Source organism: Heteronotia binoei, chromosome 8 (assembly GCF_032191835.1).
Source record: "Heteronotia binoei isolate CCM8104 ecotype False Entrance Well chromosome 8, APGP_CSIRO_Hbin_v1, whole genome shotgun sequence".
In the NCBI taxonomy this organism is placed as follows: Eukaryota; Metazoa; Chordata; class Lepidosauria; order Squamata; family Gekkonidae; genus Heteronotia; species Heteronotia binoei.
The window spans coordinates 91515263-91539856 of NC_083230.1; the positions used below are offsets into that span (position 1 = coordinate 91515263).

Below are 24594 nucleotides of genomic sequence, written 5' to 3' on the forward strand. Positions count from 1 at the left end.
AATTGGATTTAAAGACATTTAAAACCTCAAACCCATTATTAATAACTAGAAATTACATATGCCTAAAATAATTAAAAATTACATACAAAGAAATACTTCCCCCACCCAGGATCCTACTCCTAAAAAAATCCATAAGCTTCTAGGTGAAGTTTAGCTTTCCAGATGTTCACCATAGGCAACAGTGTTAAAAGTCCTGGGAAACTGGGATTTCTAATTTCAGACATCTTTCCCCTTTTCTCATGTAACACTTAAAAATTCAGAACAAGATTTACAAGTGTTGCAAGAAGAATTCACTGACAGAAACTACTGTTCCCCTGTGCAGATGTATCTGGTTTAGGTTCAGCAAAATACTATTAAAAGCCGAGGTTATCATACAGTAAGGAAAAGCACTCATAAAGTGGAACAGATGTTATAAAACAGTATTTGTCATGATTTGAGAAAATATGACATTTCAAACTAAACATTCATATACAGGTTTCTTATGAAGAATAAAAACACAAATGCAGGCAAAACAAACATGACACCCCAATTGTCAAGATACATGTTTTTTGAAGATGCAGCAGGAGGTTGAGAAGGATAAAGAACACACATAGGTGGAAAGAAAGAGTGAATGCCTAGTTTGTTGGCTCTCCAGGGGGACTTGTTGGCTCCTGTGTGAAACAAGATGCTCGAGTAGATAGACCACTGCCTGATCTTGCAAGGTTCTTCTAAAGTTAATTCACTGGGGACTTCTCTAGTGCAAGCCCCATTGAACTGAAATAAATGATAATGTATGTTCTGGCCAAGTCCAATTCCGTTTTGCAATTTATAGAATCTATCAGTATAGAATCTGGACACAAAATATACAAGTACGTACTAAAACTTTTGATTACATACCTTGGCTACAGAAATAGCATTAAGAGCCTGATGCTGAAGATGCTGAACTATGTGTGTGACTGAATCAGCAACAATCATACTTCTTCTGTAAAACATATGTTCTATTGCCTGCAGTTAGCCACATTTTGGAAAGAGTTAGCATCTCAAATCTGCAACTGAGATCTGAATCAAAAAAATTTTAAATACCGATTCCATATGGAAAACTATTTTCCCCAAAACCTTTAAAAGCTTCAGTCAACATACAAGACTCTTAGAAATCCTGACCTTCTTCCACTACAAAACTAAGCCACATGTACTTGGTAGTTAAGTTTCTTCAATATCAATGTACAACTATATGCATTATACACACTTCAGAGGAAGCATACTAGATATACTACTATACTAGCCAACCATGCTGAAGGTTAGGACTGAGCTTCAAAACTGAAGGCCTAGGTACACTTCGCAAACAAGACCAATCAGTGTCAACAAACTCTACTGGCATGAGTGCAATTAGGACTCAAACCTAAATGCTAATGTAGGACTTCAACTCAGGCATCATATTTCAAGTACCTGGCCTAAAAATGGTTTGCTCTTACACAGCATGTATCCCTTGTTCAGAAAAGGATGTAGTAAAAAAACCTTAAAACCTTAAGAGACACAGCATACACAGTTCTGCACCAGTTTTTTTTGCCTCTATTCTGTTCTGCCTCTTTTCACTTTGTAATTTAAGCACAGGTATATCTCCTAATCCTGCAAAACATCTTCTGCTTATTTTAAGAGGGGATAAGAAGTATCATAACACTGCAACTTACTTTAAGAAGTTCCACAAGCCTGCACAATGCTTTAACGGAGGTTTTAGTCATTGGCTTCTGCATTGACATGTGCAGATTCATTGTGCTTTTTATGATGTTGCTAAGGCTGTAAGCATACAGAAACCCCTAGAAATACATTGGAAGAAAAGGATGAATCACCACACATTGCATCTCTGTTACAACAAAATGAACAAATTGTTCACTAAAAAATGGTTCTCACAAAAATAAAACTGTCATGGAATAGATGTACCAAGTCATTAATAGGAATCAGCACAAATCTCCCCATGACCCTAAATTTGTTGCAAAAGTTACCAAGTCATGGTTTGTAAACCAAGCCCATTCCTATCCATGACTCTGCCATGAATCTCCACATGGTTTTTCAGAGCTTCATGGGGCCCATGGCAGGAAGCGGGGGTGGGGAGTGAGAGGGATCACTGAAATAGCTTGCATCCATTTCTGCCTAACTGCAGGGCTGCTGCGCTCAACAACTGTTAGACTGAAACAGTGATCCCTTTTACTCCCCCCAAGGGACGGCTGAAAAGACTTGTAGGCTCTGTTGGAAAGTCCAGCTTGAACCAGGCTGCCCAGCAGAGCCCCAGCCGAGGCTGCAGCAGCACGCTTTGCAAAAGCCATTTATATGGCTTTTGCAAGATGTGCCTTGCTAGTGAAGTCCAAGCAACAAATTCACTTAAAACTGAGTGAACTCCAAGCAGTGAGTTCCCAGGTCATGAAATGAACAAGTTCAGTACTGGGGAGGCTCGTGATTTGTACAATCTCATGAACCACAACCAACCTCTATTTTCCTGGTTTATGCCCATCCCTAGCCATTAATAATTACAAAAGAGGTATCTGACAAACAAAGCTTTAAATCCTTTAAAGTTATACCCCAAAATCCTTGTTGGTCTCTAAGGTGCTACTGGACTCGAATCTAGCTATTCTACTGCACCAGCACAACTACTGCAGACCAACACAACTACCTCTGAAATTACAAAAAGAGGAATGGCTCTTGATTGTACAAGGCAACGTATACCATTTAGATGGACTGATCAGTTTTCTCGAAGGTAACAGGAACTGAAAATCACCTAGCTATACAGTAAATAGCATTTTCTAACCATGTGATTTTAGACTCTAACACATACTTGTATAAAAATGTTGCATCTGTTGGTGAGATCTTCAGCAAATTTATCCATTCGTTGTTCCTTTGACAAAATAGATTCCATTTTCATCATCCATGAGCTCACAAACACATAGTATGATTGCATTTCTCTGGAGAGAAAATAGTAATATTGCTCAACAGCTCTATCAGACATCACACCAAATCATGGTTGAACACAATGTCTGACTTTATAAGCCATGGCTTGCAATGAGCTACCAAACCAGAATCAGAAAACATGGTTTGAAGTAGGCTTCTGCAATTTATGCCAAGTATAGTCTGTCATGAGATCCAAATTATGAAAGAAAAGATCGCAAGGAACCATGAAAACTAACCAACACAATACATCAGTGTGTTCAGTATATACAAAAACAGAGAATTCAATTAATCATAAGAAATTAAAATCTATTTGCAAAATTCTACAGAGAAGCTGAACTTTAGCTGTAATTTCTTTAGAAAGACTAGACTTTGATTTCAGCTTTGAAAGACTGAAAATTGGATTTCAGACTTTACTACACAAATTTAATTGCATTGTAAATGACACTGAAGAAGCTGAACTATGACTTCAGACTACAACTTCATCATTTTTCCCTCATCGAATTTGTCCAAATTGATAGATCATATTTATGACAACCACTCCACTCCAGACTGAACATGAAACCAAGTGCTGAGAACTGAAGGGAAAACAAAAGTCGCTCTAAAACACAACTTCATTTCTAAACTACTACTAGCACAAACCACTGCAGGATTCATTGTCTGAACTGAGCCAATCTAAGAGAGGCTATTAATATCTCAGTTAGGATTGCATGTGACAAATGCATGATCAGACTGAAAATTAATGCTCAGTCCTAAACACAGTGCACATTCATATTACTAGGTTATTTATGCACATATAAAAGATGGAAAGCCTTCACAAAGCAATACGAATATTCCAGAAGGAGCCTAGGATGGTGTTGAGAAAAGCCTCCGATTCACATGACAATAAGCATATGATATGTGAAGACAGCTGCCATGAGGAAGCACTTGAAAATACTTCATTATGACCAAGGTTACATGGCTTCCAGACTCTCAGCGAATTTGTTTCAACTGAAAATCCACCTAAGTGGTTTAGAATAACAATGTAAAAATTGCACAAAGAGCACCGAAAGTACAAAAGGCAAACACAACTAATTTCCCTTTCAAGGATTGCCATCCAATCATAAATTGGTTTACCTTAATCTAAATACCAACCTAAACTTTGGCTATGGGCAGTATAGAAATGAAACAAGCAACAACAGCAGCAACAATAATGTAGTAGTAATAGTAGTAGTAGTAATTACCATGTTTAACTATTATTATTATAACCATGTTTAACTGTTGTTGTTATTATTATTTCAACAGAAGCTTCTTCCACAGATTGTGTAAAGGATCTGGGTATTCAGTGCCTAGATATTTTACAGTTTACATTTTTTATAAACATGTACAGACTAAGAATCCCACAGGGTAAAAAGTTCTGTCTTTAAAACCTACTTGGTAAGTGACTGAGCCTTGTGTTGTAGAAAACTTTCCCTGTGTGCTTTAATGGCATGAAGGCTTTTCCTGTCTAGAAGCTTGGCAGCAGCTGGCACCTTCTGGATAAGAAAATTATCACCAAACCAAATTATATTAGCTGTAAGTGTGATTGCTGGCACCTGTCACATCAATGACAAAAATATAGATAGACAAAAAAAGTTCACCTTAGTGTTATTGATTTTATTTGAAAGAGCTATTCAAATACACAGTGCAAAACACACACAATCATTTCCAGATATGTAGTACTGTCCTATACCTTGCTGAAGTGCTATTAAATATTCTATGGAATACATACATAAACCACTCTAAACACATTTCTTAGGAATAAAGCCCCACTTTATTTTTCACATTAGATTTAAGGCTCTGCTTCTGAGTCTATTCTCTGCTGCATGAATGTAGCAGAGGAACACCACAAAATGTTTTAAGACTGGGTGGAGTGAAGGGACCAGCCATAGTCTGCAGCATTCTAAGGAGTTGTGGAACAGGACCCATCAATCTAGTGAGCAGTTTATTTGAGTGAAGAGCTGTCCCAAGAGGGGTTGAAATGGTTTGAGAACAGGTATGAGAATGCTATGCCACTCTTCTCTATAATACAGGATGTCACTTCAGCTACTCAAGGAGCTTGACAAGAGGCCTGCACTACCAGTGCTAAACCTGCTAAACCTCTGGACTGGGCAGTATGTAACCTGCAAATTACCAAACATATCTTTGCCATATCATGAATACATATTCCATTGAACACATATAGAAAATAAATTATTCCCTGTATTACATTTAGGAAGCTATCCTCAGTATCAAATTAATTCTCACTTAATAAATGAGATTTACACTTGAACAAGCATGGTAATGATGGGACTGTTAATATTACTGTAGGCTGAATCAAAGGCAGTAACTAATTATACGTTTTGTATTACCCTGAAAGTAGCATGTTGTTCACCGCAACTAATGAATAGTTGCAAAATTTCAGCTGCAACAATTTCAAGCAATGCAGACAGTAAACCAATAGCTATAAATATTTTAAAACCAAATAATTAGACATTACTGAATAGCTAGTGAATTTAAATGTTTCTATTCAGTGCATTCTCACGCTTAAAGCCCTAAACTAAGCCACATATTGATAAAAATTATGTTCACACTGACTGTGAAGTTTTTAATTTTTAGAGGAAAGTTACAAACAGCAAAAAAGTCACCTTTTTGCATACGTCCAATAACGATTTGTAAAATTTCTTGTCTACCGTCCGAAAAATCTGAAAATGTAGTACAAACAGCCCACAAATTCCTACGTACTTATCTCTCTGGTCAATTTCTGAGGGTTCACCTTGTACAAATACACACAGAAAAGAATATTTTTGAAGTATGACAGCAAACAAACAATATACCAACTTTCACAAACAATAATGTCAATCTGAAAATAGTCCATCTGGCATTACCAAGCTTAGCTTCAACGTTTGCAAAAATTGTGCGAATACTATGTGCAAACTCCTCAGCAAAGGCGCTATTCTTCGACACTGACACTCCACCATTCAGGCAATCAAACTGCTGTTCTATACAAGCCTGGAAGAGGACAAGAGAAGAATAATTGACACCATCAGTAAAAAGTGGAATTTACTGACAATGTAAGTGCAAACAAACTATAAGTACAACTTAGAATTTACAAGTTCTCCCTTGTTTGGAGGTCTTATTTAATTGAAATAATTTTGGTATCTGATTATAAAGGAATCCATATTTAATCAGTGGCTGTTAACCACTGCTTCAGCTTCTTTGTTCATTTCAGTAGGGATTTGATTTCACAAGACAACACTTTTAAAAATGAGAAAATATTTCTGGGATTACAAAGGAGTTTAAAAACATTAAGTGATGTCAATTAGCATTCTGATGTTAATGTTAAATAATTGGGTTCATTATAAAAACAATAGAGGAATATATAGCTTTAGTTACTTATACATACTACAAGCTATAAAAATGTTCCAACTATGTCTTGTATGAAAAAAGACAAAAGTGCTGGGTTATTTATCAGATCAATGTACTAGGTAGAGACTTCATAACAATTCTGCCATACATACTGCATGCTCTCCAGGGAAATTAAAACATCTTTCTAGACCACACCAACTTGAGGAAGGGTTGTGGCTCAGTGGAAGAGCCTCTGGTCCCAGACTGAATTCATGGCATCTCCAGATAAAAGGACCAGGTAGTGGGTCATGCAAAAGACCTCCACCTGAGACCCTGGTCAGTCGTTGACAGTCTGAATAGACTATACTGACCTTGATGAACCAAGGATTTGCTTCAGTACACACATACACTTTTACTTAACACTCATACAGCCTACAGGTGCATTTAAAATATATAAGTTTGAAGCCTAATCCTTTGGATCCTAATTTTTTTGCTGCAAACTGTGGTTGCTAAGTAGTAGGGAAATACATCCAGTATTTCTAGCTCAAATCCTCTTGGCCACTTGTAGAAACAGATCATCAATATCATGGAAGTTTTTATTGTATGCAAAGAAAAAAAAATTCTGGCCTCTGAGCATTTATTAACGTTTATGAGAAAACAGAAGCTATTTTGTATTGATGTATTCTGTATTCATCAATACAGAATACTTGAACAGATGCTATTCTACTACTAAAAATCAATTAGGTTCTCAAATATAAGAAATACACTCTAAAAAATTTCAACATTTAGAAGGGATGGCCACGGCTGCAAGGAAGCCAACTACATGCAGCATTCTTAAATTAAGTAAGACTTATGAACATACCATGTGCAATCTAAAGAACTAGTCCTGTCTGCCCTTAGAGAGAGGTGAACAGCTGCTCTTAATAGCACCTGGAATATCTAAGCCAGTGGCCACACTTAAGATAGCTGCTAGGCTATAAGGCAGAATATATTAGAAACAAGAAAAATATAAAATTTAAAATTCAATCATTACCAATTTAAACATCATTGTTTCCAAAAATAAGCACTCTTTAGGGCTTCACTGCACATTTTAACTGCACTGAAAATATGTTGCTCCACAATCACTATGTTACCTGGAATATCATCCCATCCAATAACTGGCTTTCCAGTTTTAATAGCAGCTTTTCAAATGGCTTCAGCTTATCCTCCTGGACACCAAATTTGGAAGGATTGTGATGGACAGACTTTAACAACCTGGCAAAGCAAAATAATGACAATCCACTCAAAGCAAACTCAACGTACCCATGTGTTGTACCTTAGGCACTCCCTGAAGCTGCAATTTATTTATCATTGCCAAGGCAATTTTTATTCTTCCTAACAGTGAACTTAATAGTTCTCAATAAAATAATTATACAGATGAAGCAGGGATTATTGCATGCTTAAAGTGGGGGGGGGGGTCTCAGTGAGGTCTGAGCATTGCTCATAGAATGTCTGAGGCAAGTGAGAAGATTTTTAAAGGAAAAAAAGAATAAAAGGAAGATCAGGGGACAGAGAGAATTGACCTTATCAAATAACTAGCAGGTTACAGTAGATATGGAACAGGGAATCTGCACCATAGCATTTCCTACCCTCCAATTCTGGGCTCTGATTCTTTTGAAAGGAAGGATGTGATTTTTTATGCTTCGTATATTGCTAAGATCTGAGAAAATTCTAATACACAACAACTAAGGCAGGACTCCTTAACACTTTATAAACACCTTGAAATGGCATATGTATGTGTGAAATTCACTTTATTTCCCCTTGCCCCTGAGAAACACAGTGTAAAAATACCTGTTTCAGCAGTAACTGCATTGGTTCAGGGCTACATGAACAGCTCTCTACTCAGAAGCCAATATTATATAGCAATTTTGCTGCAGTGCAATCCTTAAGATTTAGGGCTAGCTGAACAGAGAGTCACAACAATTTGTAGCACTACTGCATGGTGAGGAGATATGGCTCCCTTGATTTGTTCAAAGTTTATCTTGGAATACAAAACACCCAAGCTCCCAACTCATGCATTACATTACCATACCATACAAACCAAACCCCTGTGAAGCACATTTGAACTAGTCCAATACTATTCAAAGAATAAAGTGTTTCTAACGTGGCTTGTGGGGGGGGGGGGCAGAAAAAATGATTTTGCTGACAGCAGGACATCAGCAGCTGAGTAACCTCTGAGCTAAGTTTATCTTTCTCTCCCTGAAGGTAACTATAAAGAGGCTTCAGATGAGCCATATTTTGAATTTTAGTCAATCCAAGAAAATGTTTGTTTATATTGTTGTTGTTTTTTGCTGTTGCAAGCCACTTTGAGCTGCTTCAGGAGGAAAAACAGATTATAAATATACTGAATAAATTTTAATTTAAGACAGATACCTGCTAGAAAGAAAATCAAGGCCATTCTTTCATTGCACACATGAGCAAATTTAAAACAGTTCACCTCAGTGGGTCATTGCAGAAATAATTACTTCTGTACAATAAAAGTTTAGCATTTCTCCCATTTAAGTCAGTGATTAAACACATAGGGTCAAGGTGCAATTGCATATGAATACTAAAGCTCAGGGACTTGTTGGGCACAAGCTGCAAAAAATCCTAAGTGAGCCCCCAATTAAATGTATGGGAACAATATTAGCTTGGGGGACTAGGTCCCCTCAATGCAGCTACTGCACTATTTGTGCTTATAATTTTTCTAAAAAAGAAACTCATTTACCAACACACCTTTTGTACATGGTCCAGTGATCTTTCAGCATAGTATGATTGTCTATTATCTCATCCAAAGTTAGTAAAACAGTCAGCAGCTCCCCTAGATGCTCATACATAGCCTGTTGGAAACATACATATTTCAACATAGATTTAGGATCCCTAAGAAAATTATTAAATACAGTACACTTCTTTGAGAGGAAAAGGTCTTATTGCCTGTATGGTTCTCTTCATTACAAGAAAGAAACAGGCACAACTACAATTTCCATAGTAGAAGAACAAGATATCAAAACTTGAGCTCCAGACTGAGAGCTTGTGTAGTTTTATGACACAGTGCATCAGCGTCTGCAAATAATTCTCACCTGAAAATGAACTCCTGATGTTTCTATAACTTTAGGCGTACTCCTGAAAAATGAATCAATACTACATTTTACATCACATAATCAAGGGAGGGGGCTTAGCTTTCTTCAGTAAATCGCAATAATTGACAATAACTGAGAAAACAATTCCACAATTGCAAGACATCCAATATTTGAGAACTAGAGACACTTAACTGGGTTGCAACATTACAGAAAATGTGCCTCATCTCATTCAACACAACTTGTGGCCCATCAAACTGAGCACAGCACAGAGGTCACGTACTGTGCCTGCCAGAAGCCCAATAGCCCCTGTTTCAGCAGTTTCAAGCAGGCAGCAGAAGCAGAAACTTTAACAAGTCCCTGATAGTTCACAACAACTGGCTGGTGGATAGTGTTCAGCACTGCACAGGCCTGGTATAACTATTAGATTTAATAATAGTCTTTGTATGTCACTGATGGTGTTTATATAGCACCTTGGAATAACTGCTGTGAATGCCTTGATATAAATAAAGATCACATACACAGCTTCATCCATTGAAAAAAATGAGTCATGCTGCTGTGCTGCCAAATATTATTACAAAGAAATCCAGAAGAAAACTAACACCTGCTAAAAGAGCTGAGGGAATACTGAAAAGAGACTATTTGAACTATGTGCAGAAGACTGACATTAGCTAGCATTTGTACAGTATCGTGGGATTTCCCAGTGATTGCAAGCTCCCTGACCAGACTAAATACTACACTTTAAAAAGGGGCTTCCCCCCAGCAGCAAACACTCACAGCAGCTTCAAATCTGAAAATCTCCCTTGTAGTTATTTCTAACTATAAGCCTGATTCACACTAATATCACACAAGTCCAACTTTAAAGATCAACTAGAAAAATATAACATCCAAAACTGCACTCAAAAATCTGGCAACATTCATATACCAAAATTAATGCAGATCATGGATCTCCCAAAACAAAGATATCACACAGTATCACTCTTTTTATTTAGTGGACACGGCAAGAAATTCTGTTTTTATGTGGACCAGTCAAAAAGTTTGGATTTCACTAATTTTATGTTGTACACCCTTGAAGTTGTGAGTCTATCTCTGAGTCGGTCAAAAACTTGGTTGCTTTGTTAGATAGGAACTGCAGCCAAGAGCAGTTAGTTTCAGCTTCAACAATTATGGAGACTGGTTCCTTATTCAAGGGTACATGGTACATTAACCTCAAGGCTAGACTCTTATCATGTGCTCTACAAGGGCCTCCTCTTGAAGACAACTTGGAAATTTCAGTTAGAGCAAAATGCAGTGACTATTATCAAGAGCAAACTATTATTCACGTATCACACCTATTTACAGAATTCTTAGTTGGCTGCCTTTTTATATCTGAGATTAAGGTGCTGATTCTTACCTTTAAAGCCCTTCACAGCCTAGGATCTCTCCCAATATAATATCATGTGGCATCCTTGCTCCGTGACTGGCTATACTTTTTGATATGATCACTAAGTGGTCAGTTGTAATCTCATTTTAGCCACTGAGTCCCACATGGAGGAAAGGCAGGCTAGAAATATGAGCACAAATGTATAGAAGATATCCACCTATCAATTTCAATGCCAGACTTGGAATCAAAATGCCCAAAACTGTTTCCACATTTGTCACAGGGCTTATTGCTCCATTAACACCTCACACAGGGCTTATTGATCCATTAACATTCTCACTTGGTCCTGAGAATGAGAGTACGTTACTACTGGCAATGCAATCTATATCCCCACAACCGAATTAATATAACTTGTAAATCAAGTCAAGCAAATGTTGCTTCTGTGTTCACACAAACTGGAATTCGATTCCAGAAACCTACACTGGCACAAGACAATTCAGTGAGCACAAGTGACCATGGCTCAGTGGTAGAGTACATGCTTTAAGACCAGGCTCAATCCCTGACATCTCTCAGAGAAGCTTCTCAGGCTGCAAATGCTGGGAAAGATCTTTCTGGGAAAAAACATGACATTAAGATAAAAAAGTATGACACCAAGTCATTGATGAGTTTAAACAATATTTTAGATATGTATTCCACAGACCTTCCCACATTTTCCCAACTTCTCAAATGAACAAAATTTAGGAAGCACATCAGTTTGCTATATTTTCATCTGGTATTCAAAGACAACATTTCTTTCAGTACTTACTTGTTACTAGTATAAAGAACAGCCAGTTGATGCACTACATTCATCACCACTTCATAGCACCGTGTCACAAAACAAGACAGCTCCTGAAATGACAAATTTCACACAGCTTTATATTGGAGACCATTTGCTCATAAAACAACATTAATCTGTAGATTTAGAAATTAATAGGGCAATATTTCTCACTTGAAAAATAATGTGCAGTCACCCAGGCAGAAGTAAATATCCTATTTATTTATTTAAAGTGTAGTTATCAGATTGAATGTTTACATTTAACACCATATGTTAAAATACAGTCAAATTCAATACAGCCATAGACAGCATGAGGGAAATTTCAGAGTGTTCTGCTCACATGAGCCCAATCCCAAACACCATCAAGTGCCTTAATGTTACTAGTTTAATGCTTGTAATTTTAAAAATTACATTGTTTATAAATTCTTAATGATCTCACATCTGTTTAGAATCTCCAGAGACTAATTAGTTGGAACTGTTAAGTCCCAACAACACAGTCATTAATGGTTATGTTAACAGCTGTACCTTAACAGTATTTACTGTTTATTGAATCCCTAGAAGGAAACTGACTAAATTAGGACTCCACCTAGAGACTGAACATGTCAACATTTTCTATCCTCCGGAAAGTCCTAATGGACTAATGCCTTAGAAAGATGTAATAGTAAAGCAGTGGGAAATGAAAAATCTAAGCCATCTGGAAATTCTCCACACAAGGTCTTATGATACAGCAGACAGTTATCTACTATCCCATGCCACTAAAATTATGCCAGATTTTAAAAACCCACAATTTCTACAAAAAAAAACCCCAGGAAATTGAGCCACTCAGATCCTGCTTTCATTTAAGAATAAACAAGTGAAAGTCCCCTGGCAATTATTGGGAAATAAAACTGTTAATACTTTGAATATTCCCTTTAAAAATAAGGGCTTCAATGTCTTTGCTTTGTTGAAACAATTGATTTCATTCTGTGTTGGTCAAACATGTTGAGTCAGTCCTTTGTTTCTGATAGCTTTTGTCCTTGAAGGAAAATCTGAGAAAAGGACCAGCAAAAACAAAAAAGGACTGGTTAACCCTTTTAGGGCTCAGAATTCCCCACATCCAGCTGCTTTTTTCTCTGTAAAGGAAGATACAGAGTAGTAGTATTGCCCCCAACTCATTTGAAAGCAGTTTTCATGAGCAAAAGCCAAAAAATATATGAGTAAAACTTGACAGTGAAGGTAATTATCTTGCAGCAAGCAACAATTAGAAAGTCCATTGCTCAGGTGAAACATATTACTAGCAGTTGCAGAAATACATAAATATTACAGATACACTTTACCTGTAAAAATGAGATATATCTTCCCATCTGTATTTGACTATCTCCTTCCACCTTACTGGATTCCAAAGCTTGAAAAATAAATGAAAATTGTTCTGATGTTAGAAATGCCTTGTCTCCAGTATTAATTACTCTCATAACCAGGGTCATATGACTTACATGTCCAATGCAGTCTGGTTAAAAGTTCACTGGAATACACTTTTCAACTTTAATGCTATCTCATCCCCAAGACTGCCTAAACTACCAGGGGGGGGCGGGGGACAGCCAGGCAAAAAATACTTCTGCTCTGTGCTACAAGAGGGAACTGAATCATAGTTTATATCACTGTTTATCACTGCAGTATTTTCTGCTTTTTAATTTCTTTTTTTTTGCACTGTTTGACATATTATTTCTGATACTTTTTGAATTAGTTCTAGTTTTTGTAATCCTAGTCCAATTGTGTTGTTTAATGGATGTCTCGTATTATTTAATCACATCATTTTACACCATGTAATACACCCTGAGTCTCACTGACAAAGGTGAGTTATAAATTAGTAAATAAAAATATAATTGCTTGATATTAGTCAGTTGTATACTCTGGTAAAATCCTTGATTTTAACTTGCACTTAGGGAGAGTTTCTGTCAAATGCATTTGCTCCTATCATGGGCTGAAGAGCAAAAGACCACTTGCTGGATTGGTATTATTTTCACACAGAAAATTGCAAATACTCCATCATTATGAGTACACCATCAGGCATAACAAGCAGACATATCTCTTGTTTGTGTACATCATGAAAAAACCAATCATATGCTCAAATGATAAAACACACAGGGACTTATCACATGTTGACTGTGCACATGAGTACAGGCAATTCACTAACATGGAAGTGATATCTATTAAACTTTCTCCATTACTGCAGTCCATGATAGGAGCAAATGCATCTGACAAAAACTCTCCCTAAGTGCAAGTTATGCAGTCACCCTGTATAGTACTGAATTTTGCCTGCTCTCTTTAAATTACTTAGTCCATTCATAGACTGGGAGAAACCAATTTTTTTAAAGGATGAATCTTGCAGCTGCTACAGCTCTCTCCTTCCTACCAATGAGACAGAAAAATCAAAAGAAGTGCCTTGTTTCAATTTTGGCAGCACATCACTACATCTTTCAAAATGTGTTTTAATAAAATGCACCATAAAATGACAAATTTTAAAGTAATGTTGCACTGTCTGTAATACCTAGCTAAGAGAATTATTTCTCCACTGAGTACTGTCGACCAAATAAGAATATACTGTATTTCTACGCCAAATGCTGTCTGAGGATATCAGATGGCCTCTGTGTCCCTTAAGGCATAAATGAATTAAACAAAAGATTGTTCTGTTCTGAAAACAGTGTGATATCATTCATCCTACAGATGTGAGAAGGGAGGCAGAAACCTGCCCTTTAGCCACAATACTGCCCAGAAGGATCCAATGCAGTAGCTGACATTTTACCACTGAAAGCCAGGGTGGTGTAAGCCTGAGGAGATCCAGATTCAAACTCTCACTCGCCATAAAAAAATCATTGGGTGACCTTGAGCTATCATTGTCTCTCAGAATAACCTGCCTCACAAGGAGACAATAGTGAAGGGATAAAACAGAGGAGGAAAGAAACATATGTGCCATGTACGCAGATAATAAATATACAACTAAGTATTGGAACCAGTTCTGCCAACTACAAACTCTCTAGGAGGAAAGGCAGGATGAGAATATAATAAGTAAAAGAAACACAGGCAATAGCATTTTTCCCACTGAAGAGTCAGCATCAACCAAGACCCATCACCAACTACAATCTTCACACCAACTCTTCTTTCCATTCCACCCTATAGGAGGGTGAGAACTGTGGCAGTCTATCTGTATATGCTAGTTTGGAAATAATAAAAAAGTTGAAATTAAAAAAAAAGAACTGTGGCAGTCCATTCCCGGGTTTGGTCAGTAACAGCTAGAGAACAGGCTGCTATTGGAAATTCAAGTTACACCATCCATTTCTGTTTTTCATAGGCTGTGTGAAGTGTTTCTGTTTAAAAAGACTTTCAATTTAAAATTAATCAGTTGACTGTATTCTTCTAAAAACATTAACAAAATAACTAGCACCCTCAAAAATGAACACACTGTTTTCAGGGTACATTAAAATTTTTAAACAAGAAGTATTACAAATTTGTCCTTCGTCCAAAAAAATAATATTCAAAAACATAATCAATGGCTCATGACTGCTTTTCATGCAGTTTATTGACTACACATTGATTATCACTAAGCTTACTTAAAATATAAAAACTAAAGAGTTCAGCATACAGTTTCTTTTGTTACGTTCATTACCAACAACAGGTTTCAAACTAAAAAAAATTCAAAAAATGTAAGTATTCAGTGAAGATGGTTTTGCCAACACATGATCATTTAAATCCTCCTCACAATGATATCCTGCTCCAGTGGGAAGGGTGGGATATAAATCCAATAAACTAAACTAAACTTAATACCTCTGATGTACACAATGCTGCTGAAGTCTCAACAGCAGAAGCCAATCTATGCACTATTACAGCCACTTGTTTTGTTTACAACTGATTAAACACCTCTACAAAATACTTTAATATTGTATATGCAAAAACCAAAGGTTTTTTCAAGTACATTACTATGCATAGAATATTATCCTTAATTTTAATTTATAAACCATCAATTAGCTATACCAGAATTTTCACATATTAGCATAATTAAAGAAGCACTTACCTCCTTCTCCATAAAACAAGAGGCCATTGTAAAATTTTGTTTCAGCCTAGGAACAAATGCAGAGATTTATTTCCCTTGAATTATAACTTTACAAAGAATTAATGCAGAAAACACATGGCTATGTATTTAAATTGCAGGACATGAATCTATTACAAAGCCTAGACAGTAGTTTTGCCAACTACAAGCATGTGTTATAAAAATATACCTCATATTTTAGTTTCTTGATCTCACAGCAAAGGGCTGCATACACAGTGATGACTTTGTTTAGAACCTGGTAAATCAAAGAGAAAAACAGACTCATACATGCACAGCATATAAAATTAAACTTATTTTTCATATATGTTCAAACAGATTGACAATATAGCATTTACCAATGTTTCTGGAATTAAAAGGAATATTTGACACTTGAGAACTTTACCTTGTTTTCCGTCTTTATGAGTTCAAGTAAGGAAGACTGTTCATAAGGCAGAAGCTAAAATTAAGCAAAAACAGGAGCGTATTTTTAAGAAAGATGGGAAGTCAGGTGCATGACTGACTAGACTAAATAATCACATCACAGGTACATTTTTTCCCCAAGCTGATTCCTCAAACGCAATAACATGAGGGGGAACTTTTTATGTTGCTGGCAGACAATTTTCTATAAGATTATTTGTTCTCATATTTTTAAAATGGACACAAAAAGAAAACACATTTAAACCATACAATTTCTTTTGGGAGAAATCATTCAAAAAACAAATGATAAATAAACATAAATTAATAAATGAAGGCAATCACATGGGAAAGACTGTATATGATTTGTCACTAGGTTCATAACAAGGCATTACTGTTGGAAAGAAGCAATTCTGCTTGCCTTCAGAGGATCCTGTGGATCACTAAAATTCAGTCTTAGCTAGAGGTATTTTAAAATAATGTTCCTAAGTACCAAACACAATTATGAGCCTTATGTAACCATCTGAAGCTTCAAATGTATGATCCTCATTCGCATTAAAGAGGCTCATATTAAAAATGGGGCGGTTATGGAATTATCACACTTCAACAGAAACAAGTTCTAATATTTTCACTTCATGCTACCTATACAGTAATAACAAGCTTATCCCTCTATGAAGATAAGCTCCAGAGAGAATACCATGTTAGAATGTTATATGTGAGACCTCCTGTACTAGTTAGTGAATGACAAGTCTTTGATCAAAATGATAACTAAGAGGGAGAAGAAAGTATTTGGCCTTAAAGAACACCTTTTTTCTTCACACAAGTTTCTCATAATGACATTTTCTGTTTATTCTAGATACTTCTCCCCCCCCCCCGCCCTCCAAGCCATGTCAGAGACCTCATATCATATATTCTGGGAGTCTGACTGAGCCAGCCCCACCTTCAGTTTCTGAGGGGCCACAAATACTTCTGTGTTCCAAGAGAATAAGCTCCAGTTAGTATTTTTACAATACAATACTACAATTAAGTATTTTACAATACTTTAAAGTATAAAAGAAAAAAATATTACTACAATGAACTCTATGTGAGACTGTACTTGAAAACTTCAGCCACTACAAATGCTGCAGACAGGACATTAACTAGAGTGGGTCGTAAGGACCATATCATAGTTTCTACAGTGACTCCTGATCTGTGTAATTCAAGGTGCCAGTGTTGACTTTTAAAGCCCTGCACTGCTTTGAACCATCATATCTGAAGGACTGCCTACTCCCTTATGAATATACCTGACCGCTATGATCATCTTCCAAGGCCATTCTTTCAGTGCCCCTGCCCAGGAGAGAGCCTTCACAGTCATGACACTTAAACTCTGAAACTCTTTGCCTTAAGAGATTCATCTGTCCCCTTCTGTTGCCATCTTTTGATTTTATCTGCTGTTCCCTCAGTGACCCCTCCTTCCTGCCCTGTTTAACTATTGCTTTTATGCATGTGTATTTTAATTTTGTTTTTAAATTATTTTAAGATGTGTTTTTATTATGTATATAACCACCTTAACAGCCCTGATGACGTCAGAAAGTCAAGGTATAAATTTTGCAAATATGAACTGCTTTGATCTTGAAAAGAGCAATACAATATGTCATAAATAAACAAATGTAAAGATCTGTACATCCACCAAATACAATGCCAGCTTATTCCTACCTCTTACCAAATGTTTGCTCTAGATTGTGCAAGTTTCTTCTGAAAGATGTACAGTGCTAGATTTTTGGACTGCAACTTTGTGCACAGTTGCACAGAAGTCCTATTCCTATCAGCGGCATTTACATGTATGCTACTGTATGAAGCACTAAATCAACAGATTCCCAAATGTACACTAGTAACTCAACAGAATTAAATGTAAAAACATATATGCACATTAAACACAAGCATACGTTTAATTCAATGGGATCAAGATTAAAGTCCCAAACATCTCCCACAGAGTCATCCAGTGCATCTTCAATTCTCTTCAGTTGAGAAGTGTATGCCTCAAGGAATTTCCCATAATTCTTCAACTGCACTTCAGCATGGATTTCTAAAAATAAACAGTATTATTTTCATTACAGCAGATTACTAGTAGAAAACCACTAGACTACTCTCTCTTTTTTTCTTACAAAGCAAATTTTACTCTAACAAAGGAGAATGATCTGTACTTTACAATGTTGTGTTATGCAAATTCACCTCCCAACAACTGACCTATTGGCCCAAAACAGAACACAGCTGATCATTTGGTCCTTAAGTTTTTTCACATATTCTATAGCTTTTCAAACAAGACAAAATACAGCATATCATAAAACCTTTCAGATGGTAAAATATCATTGTCTATAAACAGATAATATAAATATTCACCATTCCTATATTTTTTGCCTCTCTTGACTAATATACAATGGAAATTATACAAGACCTATTCTCTCTACTGAAATATTTTAATGTATGTTTGTCAAATCCAAACTAATTTTGATCACATCAAATTGAAAGTTACAAACAGAAGCCCTCCCTGTTACGTCAATATAAGCAGAATGCATATATTGAAGATAATGCATGGGATGGAGAAAGTAGAGAAAGAAGTACTTTTCTCCCTTTTTCACAATACAAGAACTCGTGGGCATTTGATGAAATTGCTGAGCAGTCAGGTTAAAACAGATAAAAGGAAGTACTTCTTCACCCAAAGGGTGATTAACATGTGGTCACTGTGTGACATAGAGTGTTGGACTGGATGGGCCACTGGCCTGATCCAACATGGCTTCTTTTATGTTCTTATGCATAACTCATATGTGAAATTTTCAGCCCTCTAAAAAAAATACTTGTTACTAAAATTAGGCTCCATTCTATAAGGCTGGAAACATAGCCAATATAGTGCTAATGATTACAAAGAGATCCTGCAGGAAACCAAGAAAAGTCTGAAGGATTTCGAATTGTTCAGTTTAGAAGATGGAGAGACATGAAAAAGGTAATTTTATAAATGGAGGATCGCTCAATAAAACTGATTAGCAGTAGAATCATGACACAATAAAATATTTCTTCTTGTAGATAAGTCACAGAATTTGTTGATGACAACTAACACAGGTAATTTTAAAAAGGGAGTAGAGGAATTTATGGGCAATGGATCTATACCAAATCCACCTAATTGGTGGCAAAATGCTTCTGAATTCCAGATACTACAGGCAAATACTGAGTGAGTTCTTGCTGTCACTCTGTCTTTGGTTCTCGCTAGCCCCTGTTGTAAAAAGTATGCTGGACTAGATCGACTCTTAGAATGATACAGCTGGATTCTTATTTCCCATTACTAAACATCTATATCTGCAAATAACTTCGAAAGCCTACTGTTTTAACCAGCTTGACACAGACTGCTTTCATTTTAGACTGAGTAGGAACTGTACCTAGTTAGGCAATCTGCAAAATGATTTGAAAAGAACATTGCCTCATCAGTATTTTCTCAGTTTCACATTTTTGTTATTGCTATATCATAATTATATTATTATTAGCAGCTCATATTAGCTTGAATTTACAGAATTGAATTTGGGGAAGTGATATGCTACTTTAAGCTTCTCTGCGACACATGTCAAAATTAGCAGACATGCAGAGCATAAAGATGAAAAAGTTAACCTGTTCTCTCAAGAACTAATGATTCAAATTACTACTGTGCAAAATTGATAGTTCATGAAATATTTGTAATAATCATTGTGTAAAGTATTCCATCTGACAAGTTATTCCACAATTTGCAAACAGTGGGACATACATCTGCACTCTGTTTAACTGTGTAGAATGTCTCCATGAACATTTTATATAAGGATTAATATTTGATACAACGAAGCCATTGCCACAGAAAGTTACATTTGAAATGGTCATGAAAGCACAAGTGGAAGAGATTGAATTGTTCTAAGAAGATTGTTAACGGACACAAAGTCACATAGGAACACCAAGGGGAAGGAAACAATTAACAGAAAGAATGCTTGAGAGAAAGAAAGGAAGGAAGTCTAATATGGAGGGGAGGGAAGATATTTAGTGGCACTGTGCTCTGTCCCAACACTGTCACAGCCAGATGATGGACCGGTGGCACAAAAAGAGATGGTTTTCTTATGGGACATTCAAAATAAGATCTATTTGAATCCAAATGGCATATTTTATTACTAACTTCTTGGCACATATTAAAGACCCCACTTTTTCATTCTGCACTCATCTGGACTAGCCACCACTTCCCTGCTGCCAAGGTCACAATCACTAAGAACAGATCTGAACCCCACTCCCCCCCACAAAAGTGCAGTGAAAGGATGAGGGAGAGCTATCATTACTGAACACTGCTGTGAGCAAAAGAGTAGATAAAGTGTACCCAGGTGGGCATCTCAGTGGCATCAGCAATCTTGCATACAGGTATACATTAAGTGGTTGGTGTTTTCCTTCCAAATTAAATCAGAACTCACCACTCCCTTGTTCCTGTACTAATATACAGTACCCCCATTCTATTCATAAGAAATGTACTAGAGATTCTGTATTTAAAAACCTTTAACCCGGGGTGGCCAAACTTGCTTAATGTAAGAGCCATAGAGAATAAACATCAGATGTTTGAGAGCTGCAAAACATGAATGTCAGATGTTGGAGGGAAGGAAAGAAGGAGATGTGGAAAGAAAACAACTTTACATTTAAATGAGTTCTCCAAGCCGCCAGCTGACTTGGCTTGGAGAAGTGGTTCAAAGAGAGAAATGCCTACTCCAAGCCAGATGACAAGGCAGTAGGGGCTTGAGAGCCACACAATCAATATATGTGAAAGAGCCACATGTGGCTGCCGAGCTGCAGTTTGGCCACCCTTGATTTAACTGGAGAGCCAGTTTGGTGTAGTGGTTAAGTGTGCGGACTCTTATCTGGGAGAACCGGGTTTGATTCCCCACTCCTCCACTTGCACCTGCTAGCATGGCCTTGGGTCAGCCATAGCTCTGGCAGAGGTTGTCCTTGAAAGGGCAGCTGCTGTGAGAGCCCTCTCCAGCCCCACCCACCTCACAGGGTGTTTGTTGTGGGGGAGGAAGGTAAAGGAGATTGTGAGCTGCTCTGAGACTCTTTAGAGTGGAGGGCAGGATATAAGTCCAATATCTTCATCTTCTTCTTCTTAATCCCTCACAATCATAGCGGTTGAAAAACAGTGTTTAAAGGAATGGTTCTTAAAACATCATTTCCATTGCATAATTGTAGGAGAAACAACAACTTGCATTACCACATCTGATTATGAAATCAGACAAACAGTTATCCCAAATAAACTAATCCAGAAACAGATGCAATTATTTTGAAGATATTGTACAAAAAGACAAAATTGAGAGAATTACAAACATATTAACTATTGCCCAGATCAAAATAGGTATTGCACTTCATCTAACACCATTCATTTGGAAAAACTGGAACATGGAAAAAATAAATTGTGATTATTCAAAACAGGGGCCATCTTTGCTAACTGATAGAATCTGTTCATAAGACATTTCTATAGTGCTTTCTTCCTGTAGACTCATAACTCACAAGGGAGTCTTGTTTCCTCTTAACACTTCCCTAACTTTTAAACTAACCCTACTTTGCCTATAGAACAAGAGTTGAAAATGGTCTTCACTTGCTCTAAGCAGATTGGCTCTGTTGACTTGAATTTAAACCAGTCTCTCAACATCTTTCTCCACCTTTCTGTTGTTAATATAAATGTATCATTCTTACAGATATACATTTCATGCATCTAATGAAGATAAATTATTAGTCTAAAATGTGCCTCAAGACTCCAAGCTTCGCTGCAGTTAGTTTTGCTGCTACAGACTAACAGGTCAACCCATATGCAAGTGTCTTGAACAACATAAGGAACAAAGTTGCCAAAAGGCACTGAGGAGGGTGCTCTCTCTTTTTTTTTTTTTTGCAATAGCAACTACCACTTTAGAGTCCGTTTGAGGATAATTCCGTATAGATAACCATGTTCGTCTGTAGCAGCAGCAGGCAAAACAAAACAGCAGTCGAGTGGTGTTTTAAAGACTAAAAACAGTTATTATTACAAGGAGTAAATGTTGTTAGTCTTTACGGTGCCACTAGACTCCTGTTTTATTCCGTTTCAGGAAGATGGTTCTTGTTAAGCTTTTGCGGCGGGAATTGGTGGACGGGTTTGTTGTATGTATTTGAACTGTATGTAATTTTTTTGAAGGGGATGAAGGCGGGCAAAAGAGACAGACATGATCTTCAAAAGCACCCTTTTTACCCTTCAGCCACCTTGACTGAAAGAATGGCTGAAGAGCGCTGAGGGACGGCAAGAGCCCTGTGGCCCTCAGACTCCCCTCAGGCTATGTGGACAGGCGAAAGGCCTCCCTCGACGGAAGAGGAGTCGAGAGAGAGAAGCTATCAAGGAGGAAGGAACGAGTCAGGCGGTCCCATTCCACAGGACCGGGTCAGGCTAAGCGACTCCCCTCAAACTGTCAGACTCAGCCGGCTAACAACACCTCCCCCGCCCCCACCATGCCCATCTCAGTTCCCTTACAGAAGGGCGCGCGCGCTCCCCGCCTCTTTCTTTTCCCGCTCTTACTCTGAGAACCGTCATCGACGCGATCGAACTCCCAGTCCGGAGAGAGGGTCTCAAGCGCCATGACAGACCCGAACCCGGCAGCGACGCCAGGAGTAGCAATCGCTGCCCCTCGCCTCGCAGACACGGGACTTCCTGCCACGCCCGCGAGGCACGCTGGGAAATGTAGTCTCTTGATCTGGATGGAGCGGAGTCGGGAAGCAGCGGCGTTTCGGCGGCGAGCGAAGGGGCGCTCAACAATGACACCCTCTGGGCAAAGTGATGATAGCCAAATCTGAGGGAAATAAAAGCGTAGCCGGCAGTGCTACGCGTCTGTGGTGCAACCTTAAACTGGTTTAATCGCCGTGAGATTTCGGCCATCATCACCCTCAAGGATTGCTGTGGATTGTGACAGAGCAATCTGTCAGAGTCTCAGCACCTTCAGAGACAATAGGGTTCTGGGACAGCTAAAAATAAACGCTGCTTGGGTTACAGACAGTATTTATATACAGCTTCTCTAAATTTGTTGGAACTGGTTTTCAGTAAAACACATATATTTGCACATAAATAAAACTTTAAAATATCCATATTTGTTAGGTTGTGTCCAACACAAATATTTTGCTCCTTAAGGGAAATTAGTAGAAACTGTAATCAAAGATACAATTGTCTTGCCTCACCAACCATTTGGACTTCTTTGAGAAAGTAAACAAGCATGTAGATGACCTGGTAGACATTATATACAGGGACTTTCAGAAGGCTTTTGACAAGGTATCTCACCAAGGACTCTGGAGTAAATTTAGCAGTTATGGGATAAGAAGACCCTCTCTCTTATGAATTAAAAACTGGCTAAGTGACAGGAAGCAAAGAGGAGGAATCAATGGACAGTTCTCACAATTGAGAGAATTAAGCAGTGGGGGTCCCATAAGAATCAGTATTGGGAACGGTATTGTGCAATTTATTCAATTATCTGGAACTAGAGTTGTGAGTAGACTTGTGTAGTGGCCAAGTTTGCACATGTTCTAACTAGAATCTTTGCCAACAACAACAACAAAAATAAAAAAACAAAGGTTTTGTTTCTTATTCATATTGTGGAGTGGTGATTCTCTTAATTAGGTTTGGATATAACTGACCTTGAAAATACTTAAGGTAATCACTTGTTTGGCTGATTGTAGGCTATGGTGACACAGGCACTGATAGTACACTGACTTGTTATGAGATCTGAGGAAGATTCTTATTGAAACAGGAAGGACACCGGATGCTTGTTTTCAAGTTCAAGTGATCAAGTTGATGTTATTAGACTTGTGGACCTTGTGGATGTATACTTATGATTTTGTAACTTATAATTATTTTTGGACCTTTGAAGCCATTAATGGCTGCATATACTAACATGTTGCATGTACTCTAGATACAACAAGCTTTGCCACATGTATTGCTTTTCAAATATATTGATTTTGTATACAAGGAAAAGTATGTTATAAAGAGCTGTTCTTATTTATGTGGTTGTTTTCCTCCAATTCTGCTGTCGTTTCTACCTTCCACATCTTTTTTCAAAACTAAAAATCCAAAAAAATGATTAGTCTGTTCTTGTAAGGAGTATGCCTCGTACTCATAGTGAATGTATTTTTCTGCACATTTTCCATCTCTGCAATATGCTTCATTTAGACAGTGTATCTCAGACTGGTCATGGTATCAAATACACAAAGGCACTAGTCAGCTTATCGAGTTAATTTTCCTAATTATCCTTAACATGGGACTTTACCATAGAACAGTATTCAGCCAAGAGGGACTACCACTGGACGAATAAGTGCCATGTTTGTATCTTCTAAGAAAATTCCTGTTTCATCATTGAAATCTTATCCATCAACATAACAATCCACAGGGGGAGTTGTACACATGTGTTGAGAGAAGCCGGCAGCTTGCCCGTCCTCTCCTTAGAACTATTATCTTAAAAGCTCAAAAAGAATGTGACTAGTCCGTCCTCAAGGACAATTAAAAGAGGAAACTGATGTAGGAGGTTCTGGAGAACAAAGGAATTTCTATTAGAGC

At 37.4% G+C, this 24594-nt stretch overlaps 1 protein-coding gene across 1 annotated transcript in view; it reads right to left on the reverse strand.

Annotated features, from left to right (window-relative positions):
• Positions 1-22722, reverse strand: part of WASHC4 (WASH complex subunit 4) — a 47915-nt gene extending 25193 nt beyond the window's left edge. Inside the window, exons 1-16 of the mRNA XM_060245580.1 lie at positions 22573-22722; positions 17933-18072; positions 15997-16050; positions 15784-15849; positions 15579-15624; positions 12847-12914; positions 11522-11604; positions 9360-9402; positions 9016-9119; positions 7395-7515; positions 5802-5925; positions 5562-5689; positions 4330-4490; positions 2807-2933; positions 1668-1793; positions 877-984 (exon numbers count right to left, since the gene is read on the reverse strand). Coding sequence (XP_060101563.1) covers positions 877-984; positions 1668-1793; positions 2807-2933; positions 4330-4490; positions 5562-5689; positions 5802-5925; positions 7395-7515; positions 9016-9119; positions 9360-9402; positions 11522-11604; positions 12847-12914; positions 15579-15624; positions 15784-15849; positions 15997-16050; positions 17933-18072; positions 22573-22633 — 1560 coding nt within the window. The 5' untranslated portion in view covers positions 22634-22722. The remainder of the gene's footprint in view (positions 1-876; positions 985-1667; positions 1794-2806; positions 2934-4329; positions 4491-5561; positions 5690-5801; positions 5926-7394; positions 7516-9015; positions 9120-9359; positions 9403-11521; positions 11605-12846; positions 12915-15578; positions 15625-15783; positions 15850-15996; positions 16051-17932; positions 18073-22572) is intronic.
• Positions 22723-24594: the final 1872 nt, after the last annotated feature.